This window comes from Bubalus bubalis, chromosome 2 (genome assembly GCF_019923935.1).
Source record: "Bubalus bubalis isolate 160015118507 breed Murrah chromosome 2, NDDB_SH_1, whole genome shotgun sequence".
NCBI classification, from domain to species: domain Eukaryota; kingdom Metazoa; phylum Chordata; class Mammalia; order Artiodactyla; family Bovidae; genus Bubalus; species Bubalus bubalis.
The window spans coordinates 179,311,320-179,322,091 of NC_059158.1; the positions used below are offsets into that span (position 1 = coordinate 179,311,320).

Below are 10,772 nucleotides of genomic sequence, written 5' to 3' on the forward strand. Positions count from 1 at the left end.
GCAGGGGGCCTGGGTTCAATCCCTGGTCAGGGAACTAGATCCCACATAACACAATGAAGATCCCATATCCCTAGTGGCATAATGAAGACCGAGCACAGCCCCCTTTGCCCGCCCCCCAAAATGATCATCATAAGCTCCTTAAGGTATACTTACAGGTCTTGGCTCTGCTTCATCCGGTGGAAGTCCTTTAGGATACCCATCATATCTGCAAAGCTGCTGGCCTTGGACAGAGAGACGCAGTCATCCTCTTCAGATGAGCTGCAGGTAGCTTTGTGTTCTGGTTTGCAACATTCAGGGCTGGCAGAACAAAGCAGGGGGACTGATGGAAGCTCAGGGACCTCTATCTCGGTCTCCTCGGTGATGTCACTAATGACAAAGGAAGTTGTAGAGTGGAATGAGGATCCAAAACAAGGTAAGGGAGAAGAGACATTTGAACTTCCTGGAGATAAGAAATCTGGCGTTAATGAAGCCGAAGCTGAAAGAGAAAACAATAGGCATGGATGGACATTGGGGCTAAAATACAGCAGTTACATCTCCCCACAAGCACTGCCTACCGAATATTCATTTCCTGGGCTGACACCATGACATTCTGGGTTCCTCCACTACCTTCCCCTCTCAGGATCTCAAGAAGATGTAGCAGTACTACGCTTTTCCAGTGTTCAGAAGGGCAGAAAAATCCACCCCATAAAGGCCTCGCTTCCTAAAAGCTCCTATTTTGCAGCGGGCAATGGAATGACAGCATTCTTTAGACTGAAGCAATAGTGTAGAACCATGGCCTGATTTTGTCCTTTTCTCTAACTAGGCCAGTGCTTCTGACTGTGCTCCTTTAAATGCAGCTATCTGTGACTGGAAGAACTGTTCTACAGACAAAAACCAGAATGGTGATAGTTCTCCCAGTTCCCAAATTTTAATGGAGAGAATTTCCTCAATTTCTAAGTTTCTAGGGAATATTTTTGGATTTTTCCTAAACTACGTCAGCACGTCTCTTGGATGATTAAAAAAAAATGTAGCGAACAAATATAAATGGAAAATTCAAGTCCATTTGCTCTATAAAACTGCCACATGAGAGAATTAAATACATAAAAATTTCAAAGAGAGAACCATGATTTTCACATGTTCTACCAACTGACAAGGTTTGGGAGCTATAACTTTGAGTCAATGGGTAGCAAAAAAGTGAGAATGGGAGGAATATGAGGGTTAAACACTGAGCATCCTGGGAGAGATCCACCTGTTGGTATTTCCTACATCTGGTCAGCCCATCCATTCCCAGTGATTCTCCCTTAACTGCAGACAGAAAGGCTGAGGGATGGAGAGGTGGTCTCTGGTAGAAAGTCAGAGTGCAAGGAAAGGGAAAATATGCTTACAAAGGGGGATATCTCTCGGTGGTAGGGAACACTTATTTCTCATATTGAAAAGGAAAGCCACTGAGCACTCATGGAAGACATGATCTTAAAAGACATTTGGAAGAGGTGGTTTTTGTGGCTGAGGGAGGGAATCTGCCTGGGGCCCCAGATTAAGTGAAGATTTTGTTCCTAACCCAACCAGTCTGCCCTAAATGGCTGACAGAAACCATCCAAAGATTATATAGGCTAGCCAGGCTTTAGGGCAGTCCCAGAGCCCTAGACTCCAGTCCCCTCAAATCAAGGACCATTCTTATCCTTATCCTGTCCAAAAGCTAAGCAAAAACAAACAGCCTGCTATTTGGTCCTGGCTCAGGGGCTCCTACCTGCATCAGCTGCCACTATTTTGGCAATCTGGCTGCGCAGGTGGCTCAGCTCATCCTGCAACTCGGTGGTGCGGCTGAGGGCTGGCAGGGCTGGCTTCTTCAGGGCCAGGAGCCTCTCCTCTGACCCACGCAGGTTGGGCACTGAGGCATTGCGCTGCATGACGATCAGAGGGCTGGGCTTCCAGGTGTGCCTCAGGGGGCGTGTATCGCTCCTGGACCAGGGAGAGAAAAGTGTCAGAGACATGGGCCACTGCACTGCTTCCAAAATTCCTTCATACACTCCTGCAAGAGTTATATAGCTAGACTTCCCTGGTGGTCCAGGGATTAAGAATCTGCCTGCCAATGCAGGGAACAGGGTTTCACCCCGATCTGGGAAGACTCCTCCTGCTGCAGGACAGCTGAACTGTGTGCCACAGCTACTGAAGTCCATGCCCCTCGAGCCAATGCTCCACAGTAAGAGAAGCCACTGCAGTGAGAAGCCTGTGCATAGCCACTAAGACCAAGTGCAGCCAGAAATTAAATAAATAAAGGAGATTAACCTCCTTGCTCTTAAAAAATAACACAGCCAGGTTCTACTCCCACTCCTATTGCCCTCCATCTCACTCTTCTTCTGCCTATCACCTCATCTGTGAAGAAGCTTTTCATTTCCCAGTCGGCAGGCTACTGCCTCAGCTACCTGACCCGGGCATAAGTCTCCTCTTCATCTGCAGCAATCCAGGCGATGTCAGCCAGGGTAGGAACTGGGGGCACATCCCTCAGACACAGGTCAGAGATGTTGGGCAGGGTCTGTGGGGAAGGAAAATTCATTAACATTTACTGCCATCATGATGAGACAACTGGAAACTGGGCAAAATACACAGGGGAACACCTAATCCAGCACTAGGTGTAGGAAGACTTCCTAAAGGATGTCCAGTTGGAAGCAGTTTGAATAAGAGGCCAGAAGTAAGAGTCTATGAAATTACAAATAATTCAGCATGGCTGGAACAGGAAGGATAGAGTGGTGGGGAGTTGGGAGAGACTGGAGAGTGAATTAGGAGCTTTGAAATAATGAGCCATTGAAAGGTCAAGTAAGTAAGGATTAGATGTGAGCTTTTAAAAGATTACTCTGGCTACAGTTTGGAGCATGGATGGGAAGGTGGAGAGCAATCATAAGATTTTACTGGAAAAAAAGAGTCACACTCATTTGTTTAAGTCTTACCTGTCATGGCTTTTAAGCTATAACTGCAGAAGTAAGTAGCTGTAATGGAGACCGGTATGGCCCAGAGCCTAAAATATTTACTATCTGGTCCTCTGCTGACCCCTGGCTACAGCAAAGAAGTCTTCAGTGGGACTGGCAACAGTGACTTTTTAACAGAGATGCCCACTGTCTAGCCTTCTGGTTGTGAGAATACAGGTGCAAGGACATGGACAATGTTTTATCAACAGGAGATTTCTCCTGGCAAGCTCTTTACAACACCTTTGTAGCATATTGGGATCTACATGTTATAGCAACACAGAAACAAAGTTGATAATTTGACTATTTAGATTTAAATTTTAAAAAATGGCTAATTAGACAAAAGGAATCGTAATGTAGTTCTTTAAAATAGCTCCTCCACCCAAATGAACAACTAGGGAACAGGGAGATTGCGTGACACCATATTAAATGAAAAATTGGACAGTTCAATTATATTCTCTTTACAACAAAGAAAAATACATGCTTAGAAAAAGACAGGAAAGAACTAAAATGTGTGTCATGACTATGTGATTACAGGCAACTTGTTTCCCTTTCTTTTTTCATAATTTAATATTTTCATATGGGTAAATTAAAAAATAAATCAATAAGATTCCCTTAAAAATATTTAAGGTAATCAATTTACAACACAGTTTCTCAAAAATCCACCTGTATATGAGTTAAATTCAGATGTTTCTGCTATAGACTGTTCAGTAGGTAGATCCAAAACTGATAGCTCTGACGTTTTGATAGGGAATCTGGGTCTCACAGAAGTGAAGTGATGCTCCAAGGTTACAAATAAGCTAATGACGCAGGAGTTAATGCTAAGATGGGCCATTTAGGGAACGCCTCCATTGGCTTTCCTTGATTAGCCAGAAGGCTCCTCTGCTATTGGCAATTAAATGAGTTAACAAATAAAAGTACTTAGCACAGTGCCTGGCACATAGTGTGGGCTCAATAAATGTAGCTGGTATTACTAATACTACTTCTGCTCTGTGGGAGCCTGTGCCCTTGACCATCTGCCCAGCAGCATCCAGCCAAAGGACTGGAGAGGCTATAGTCAAATGTGGGGGCAACCATGACTGACTCATGCTTCCGAGCTGTCCTTCCCTGTGTTCCTGAGGCTTGAGGCAGCCAGGGCCACATTCAGCCCTAGGCAATAATTGGGTCAAGAGACAACACCCTGCACCGAACCCCAAATCCATTCCAATTCAGACTCCAGATAAGCTCCTACACAGTTTGCAGCTCAGCATCAGATATACAAACTCAGCTCCTTCATTTGTTTCGCCCCAGGCTTACATCTTTTCAGGCACATATTTCTGTCTCCTTTGTGTAGGCAGAAAGCTGAAGTAGTTCTTTTGTGTTCCAGCTCCCCAAAGGCACAGACCTTAAGCATCTAACTTGGAGCTGATGCTTAACCATTAGTTATTACAGGGAGGCAACTAGGACTAACAAATGCTACTTAGCTTTCCACTGCACAAGGGAGTCTTACTCACCTGGGTTAGACAAGTCTGTGCTATAGAGTGAATGCTAAAGGCCCTCTGGGCACAGAGGTGAGACTGAAATAGCCCAGTAAAGGAATGGCTAAACTTGGCTAGAAAAGAGAGGATGAGGAATAAAGACATAAGGGAAATACTGTAAATAGGTAGCTAAGCAGGGCAAGCCTTAGGCTGGTGAAGAAAAGCAGTTTAAGTGTTAGTCGCTCAGCTGTGTCCGACTTTTTGCGACCCCATGGACTGTAGCCCACCAGGCTCCTCTGTCCATGGGCTTTCCCATGCAAGAATACTGGGTGCCATTTCCTTCTCCAGGGATCTTCCTGACCCAGGGATCAAACTTGGGTCCCTCACAGTGCAGTAGATTCTTTACTGTCTGAGCCACCAGGGAAGCCCTGAGTGACAACACCATATTAAAAGAAAAGCAGAGTTCATCTCAAAATCACACACAGCACTCAGTGTTCTGTGAGGGGACCTGCCAGGGTTGCAGGCACACACCTCAGAGCACAGACATGGCTAGTCTGGAGATCCAGTTCAGCAGGGGCCTTTGGCCTGCCCTGATACACTGGATTGCTGGAGCCTGATGAAATTTGAGTTGTTTAGCAGAGGCATCAAAGATGCAATATGATTAATTTATGAGCAGACGGGAAGCTTGACTTGTGGTCACAGGTTTGTGTGCAATCAGGAAGCCACAGTGACCAGGATACATTAAAAGCAGTTAAATATTTTTTGAAAAATGAAGATGTGATCAGGAAAGCAACCTGTCTTGCAACGCCGAGTCTGGGCCACAGAAGCAGCACCACTCTCCCGTACACTCTGGGCCACTATTTTCCAGCTCACTTACCTCAAAGGATGCCCGGGGACATGGCTTCAGGGGCAAGTTGGTCCCAATTCTTCTCACTACACTTCGAGCAGCGCCATGCGGCTTATTTTGCCAGATTGGGATGGTCTAAAGCACAGAGAGACAGCCACAACCTCAGAAAAAATCCAGCTGCTGTCCCCATCCTCTCCCCTACCTTCCCTTTAGCAGCAACCTTCACCTTGGCCAGATACATAAGAGGACACCTGCTGTTGCTGAGGCACAGTAAATGCTGGGAGGATCCAGAGAAAAGGGTGAGGAATTAGCGGCCCTCCCTTCCCACTACACAGAGTGACAGAGACACACTGACCCCCTAACTGCCCCAGTATCATGGCTGGTTCTGCCTGGAAGGAGGGGATGGAAGGCAGGACCCTTCAATTCCAAGCCTGGGTTGGGGAAGAGTTACCTTGAGGATCTCAGAACTTCCTATAGAACTTTTAGCAGGTCTACTGCTTAATCCTCCCCATTACACCCTTGCCTTGGGAATGCCCCTTACCACATTGGCTTCCATTCCTGACGTTTCAACTGGCTCCTGCACTTGAAGGACAAGGCAGCCACCGGGCAGCGCTAGAAGCTTGGGGAGGCAGGGAGTGTGATGCCTTCATATCAGGCCATCTTAAGGAACACCAGACTTCTCTTCCTGTGAAACAATCCCCACAGGAGACTCAGTGGCTACCACACAAGCCCCACAAAACCAGGCCCTACAGTGTTAATCGCTCAGTCGTGTTCAACTCTTTGCGACCCCATGGACTGTAGCCCACCAGGCTCCTCTGTCCATGGGATTCTCCAGGCAAGAATACTGGAGTGGGTAGCCATTCCCTTCTCCAGGGAATCTTCCCAACCCAGGGTTCAAACCTAGGTCTCCCACACTGGAAGCAGATTCTTTACCATCTGAGCCACCAGAGAAGCCCATGACTAACAATGAGGCTTCTCTGACGTTTCACAGGGGAAGAAAACCAGCCAAAGAGGCTGCGCTCACCCAACCATGGCTTCTACAAATCCAGACCCTCAGAGGTTCTATTTCAGATGCACCATGTGAGCTTGGCCAAAGCTGGGAGCCCTCCTGAGTCCTTAGGTTTCCTGAGGCAAAACTTCTAAAGAATATATATGTATAACTGAATCACTGTGCTGTATACCCAAAATAAACATGATGTTATAAATGAACTATACTTCAATTAAAAAAATTTTTTAAGTCGGTAAGATAAAAACAAACTTCGATGTAAACAGAACCCTTTGGTAGATAAAAAAGCTCATGGGAAAAGCAGAGTGCAGGTGCCGTCCAAGTCCAACATTCATTCCTGAGGATAAGATGTAAAAAGTCCAGCATGTGCCACCCAGCCTAGCACTGTTGGACCACTACACCGGGCAGATGTAAAACAGACAACAGGAGAAAGAAGCCAGTTTGGCCAAAGTCACTCTACTGGGCTACTGGGGAAGAGCCAAAACTTTTTATCCTGGCTCAGCCTTCAACTGGCTTAATAGCCTTAGGCAAATTACTTAATCTTTCAGAATGTAGTTTCTCTATCTGTAAGAAGACAGGAAGAGCCGCCACTCAGTCAATCAGTGAAATAAGATTTTAAAGTACTTAATGAACTGTTGAAACAAGACACAGATGGGCAGATTCCTCATAGCTGCCCTTGCATGGTGAGCAGTTGCAGTCAATGAACTCATTCAGTCCCTTGTTCATCAAACACTTAATACTCGCTCCGTGCCAGGACCTATGCTGGGCACTGTAGGGGCTATGGAAAGAGTAAGACACAGTCATGCTCTCAAGGAACTCACAATCTAGAAGAGAGACAGGACTCGAATACCTAATTCTACCAGAGGCTGAATATCACTGTCTAAGAAAGGCACATCATGCAGCTGCCCAGGTGAGTTCAGTTCCCTGGCCCCAAGGCCCCATAGTGAGTTCAGAGGGGCTAAGAAAGTAAAGAAAACAGCAACAATAACACAGGTCTAGGAAAAGAAGCGGAGAAGGCAACGGCACCCCACTCCAGTACTCTTGCCTGGAAAATCCCATGGACGGAGGAGCCTGGTGGGCTGCAGTCCATGGGGTCGCTGAGGGTCCGACAGGACTGAGCAACTTCACTTTCACTTTTCACTTTCATGCATTGGAGAAGGAAATGGCAACCCACTCCAGTGTTCTTGCCTGGAGAATCCCAGGGACGGGGGAGCCTGGTGGGCTGCCGTCTGTGGGGTCGCCCAGAGTCGGACACGACTGAAGCGACTTAGCAGCAGCAGCAGGAAAAGAAGGTGAAGAGACGTATGAAGAGCAGAGTGTGGTAAGGCCATAAAGGTAGGGGAGGCAGGGCACATGTCAAGTAATGGTCAGGTCTCGAGGGCTGGGAATGTTCTAGGTAAGGAGTCAGTGCAGAGCCAAGGGCAGCCTCTGAAGAGGGGATGGGCTGGACTAACCAGCTCTTTCCAGAAACCTCCCACCTCTGGGAGAGGAGGTATTACTCCGCGACACATGAGGAAAGGCAGCCAGAAAAGAGGAAGGGACGGCTTAAGGTCACTGAGTGGCCACGGCAGTAGAAAGCATCGGAGTCTGGTCCAGATCCTCCTGCCTCCAACCTGGGTTCCATCTTCTCAGCAGAGTTCAAGACTTTTTATAAAAGTCCTTCGGTGTGCCAGGCTCTGTGCTGTCCGTGCCTGCCACAAGCTCCACACAACAGTGCTTCCCCGTGTTTCTCACTTTAGTCACTGCAGCCACTACCTCTCCAAGCTTATCTCCAAACTCGGCTGGGCCTAATCCTCACGTGGCAGCCAAAGGCCTCTTTTTAGAACACATTGGGAATAGATCTCTGCCAAGCTTCAACCCCTCATGCTTGCTATAGCCAAGAAGATAACACCAAGACTCTTCAGCATGGCCAGCAGGCCCTCCCTGTTTTTCTCTTCCAGCCGACAAGGCCTCTCCACTCTGGTCCCTGCACGCTTCACCGCCACACCCGCCTTCCCCTGCCCTCCACCCACACTGGCCTTGCAGCCCCTCAATGGCCTTGTTTACTCTATTCCCTCTGCTCGAAACCCTACCAGCCTACCAGCCTCTTCACCAAGCTCATCCTCAATTACTCCTGGAGCTCAGCTGAAGCATTGCCTACCCTTCCCGGACAGGCGTCCCGCGTTTCTTCCGGAGCAGCAGTAACTAGATAACGGTGTAGCTTGTGCAGTTTGTCCGAAGGGCGGGACTTCCAGGTACAGCCCTGAGCCCGCTCCGTACCCGGCAGGCACTCGAGCATTTGTTAAGAAACGAACCAACGAGAACGCCGATTTAGCCTTGAACCCTGCACAAGTGTCTGCCTAGAAGACTCCCCACGGCTCGCTGGCCGCGCGCCTGGTTCCCACCACCTCCGAGCCCGCACTGCCCTTTCCGGGTCTGCTGTCCTGGTGTTTTTACACACGGCCCCCCAGCGCCTCCCGAGCGGGGCCTGCCCACAACATCCCGGTCCCCGCCGAGGCCGCCGCGCTCAGCGCCGTTCTGTGCCGGGGGAGGGGGAGCAGCCGCGCGGAGCTTCGTCCAGGACACGCCTCCCTCCCCCCCGCAACAGCCCGACCCGACGGGGTCAAGGTCGGCCAAGTTCTCGCCTCGGCTCGTGGGTGGGGGGGCGCCCATGAACTCAAAGGCCCGGCGCCGGGTCCCGGAGGAAGCGAGGAGGCGGCAGAAACGAGAAGCCTCTGGTGCGGCTGGGTGACTCGGGCGAGCAACTGCCCCCCGGGGACTCAGTTTCCCCTCAGCCGAGTGTTGCGGACAACACGACTTCCCGGAGAACCGGCGCGGGCCCAGCAGCCGCGGGCAGCGCACGGCGCCCGGCACTCGGCCGCGCGACACGCCGGGCCGGAGGGCCGCGCTCCCGCTCGCATTCCCGCTCCGGGGCGGCACTCGGACCTAGTCTCACCTCAGACTGCGGCTCCGGATTCACTCACCTCACGGCCCCTCCTACCACAGCGGGCCGCCCAGCCTCACTGGCCCTCACTTCCGCTGACCCACCCCCCGGAAGCGATCCCTTGCAGCTGCGCGCCGAGCTGCGACCGCGCGCGTCCTCCGGAAGCGGGCTCTGCTGGGGGTGGGGCGAGAGAGTATCCTGGGGCCGAGGCGGGGCGGTAGAGGGGCTACGCCTACCATAGGCCACGCCCCCCTGGGGGAGAAGTTGATGGCACAGGGAAACCCCTGAGGTCAGCCGGCCCTTTCCCGCTCTCCACGCTTAGTCCCAGTCCAACCTTTGGAGGGATCTGTGTTGCTATTCGGCCTCCAAATTGATCGGTGTCTGCTGTCCCCACCTCGACTACAGACTTCCGAAGCTTCGCGCCGGCGTTCGAGGCTCCAGGCTTAGTGCTTGCCCCACCTCATCTCACTCTGGTTCCTTCAGTTTATTTTTTGTAAATTAATTTATTTAATTGGAGGCTAGTTACAATATTGTAGTGATTTTTGCCATACATTCACATGAATCAGCCATGGGTGTACATGTGTCCCCCATCGTGAACCCCTCTCCCACCTCCCTCTGGTTCCTTCAGTTTATGCTTCCCAGCCAAGACCCCTTAGTCTTCTCTGCACCAAGAAATGAGCCTCTTTCTCCTCTTGACTCTTGCCCTCCAGTGCTTTGTAGCTTTCTTCTATTTTAGCTGTTGTGTATCACACACTCATACCCACCACGGTATATTGTGAGTTGGTTGATCAGATGGGTAGAGTGAGACGCGAAACACCAGAGGCATTGCAAAAGAGACCCACATTCCTTCCAGGCTCACTCACCCACTCCCTTTTTGTGCTCAACCCCCCAGAGTCTTGGTCACCATGGCATCCAGGCCTGGGTCGCATGCCCTCCTCTGACTTCAGGGTGACTATGCCTGGCTCCCAGGCTGCTGTTCTTTGGTCTCAAGGCTTGAAAGTCCTAGCTGCCAGGGACAGATGGGCTTCATGGTGGGGAGAATCTGTGCTGTCATACAGGCCTACTGGTCAAACAAACTCCTTGCTTTAATGCCCTATTGTTGCTCTCTTGAAATTAAAATTTTTTTTCAACAAGGGCCCTGCATTTTCATTTTGCACTGGACCCTGCAAACTATGTAGCTGGTCCTAGTCAGAGACTGTGTCCACCCTGATTCCCACCATACTGCAAATGATGAAATTTGACTTCCAGGTCCAGCCCTCTTTCCAGGATGAGAAATTGTTGCTTTAATCATCACTTTCCCATCCTGGGCAATGGCAGATCTTGCACATCCATTCTAGCTGCGTTTCCTTGGATGTGGTAGTGCAGTCTCTGTTTTTCCTGAAGATCACTTTTACCCAGCACATGACTCTATCCCCCAGCAGCTATGCTGGCTGCTCACAGCTGCCCCATTCTCAGAATGGAAGCCCTAACCTAATAAGTTACTCTACCTCTAAGCCTAGGAGCGACTGATACAAGCTACAAGAGGCCAGTTCAATTTGGCGGTATGTTTTATGCTCTAGAGCCTTTCTCCTGTGATCTGGCCAAGGTTTGGCTTTCAGAT

The 10,772-nt window shown here is 49.8% G+C and overlaps 1 protein-coding gene across 4 annotated transcripts in view; it reads right to left on the minus strand.

The window, feature by feature from the left end:
* Window positions 1–9,367, minus strand: part of MTFR1L (mitochondrial fission regulator 1 like) — a 15,632-nt gene extending 6,265 nt beyond the window's left edge. The window contains exons 1-6 of one of the 4 annotated variants that reach the window (XM_025278705.3): window positions 9,213–9,367; window positions 5,785–5,928; window positions 5,274–5,378; window positions 2,403–2,512; window positions 1,727–1,938; window positions 154–475 (exon numbers count right to left, since the gene is read on the minus strand). In XM_025278705.3, coding sequence (XP_025134490.3) covers window positions 154–475; window positions 1,727–1,938; window positions 2,403–2,512; window positions 5,274–5,378; window positions 5,785–5,799 — 764 coding nt within the window. In that variant the 5' untranslated portion in view covers window positions 5,800–5,928; window positions 9,213–9,367. Of the gene's footprint in view, window positions 1–153; window positions 476–1,726; window positions 1,939–2,402; window positions 2,513–5,273; window positions 5,379–5,784; window positions 5,929–8,329; window positions 8,830–9,184 lie in introns of those variants that run through there. The other 3 variants (XM_044938105.2, XM_025278704.3, XM_025278706.3) reach the window with 3 other exon arrangements.
* Between the last annotated feature and the right edge of the window lie 1,405 nt (window positions 9,368–10,772).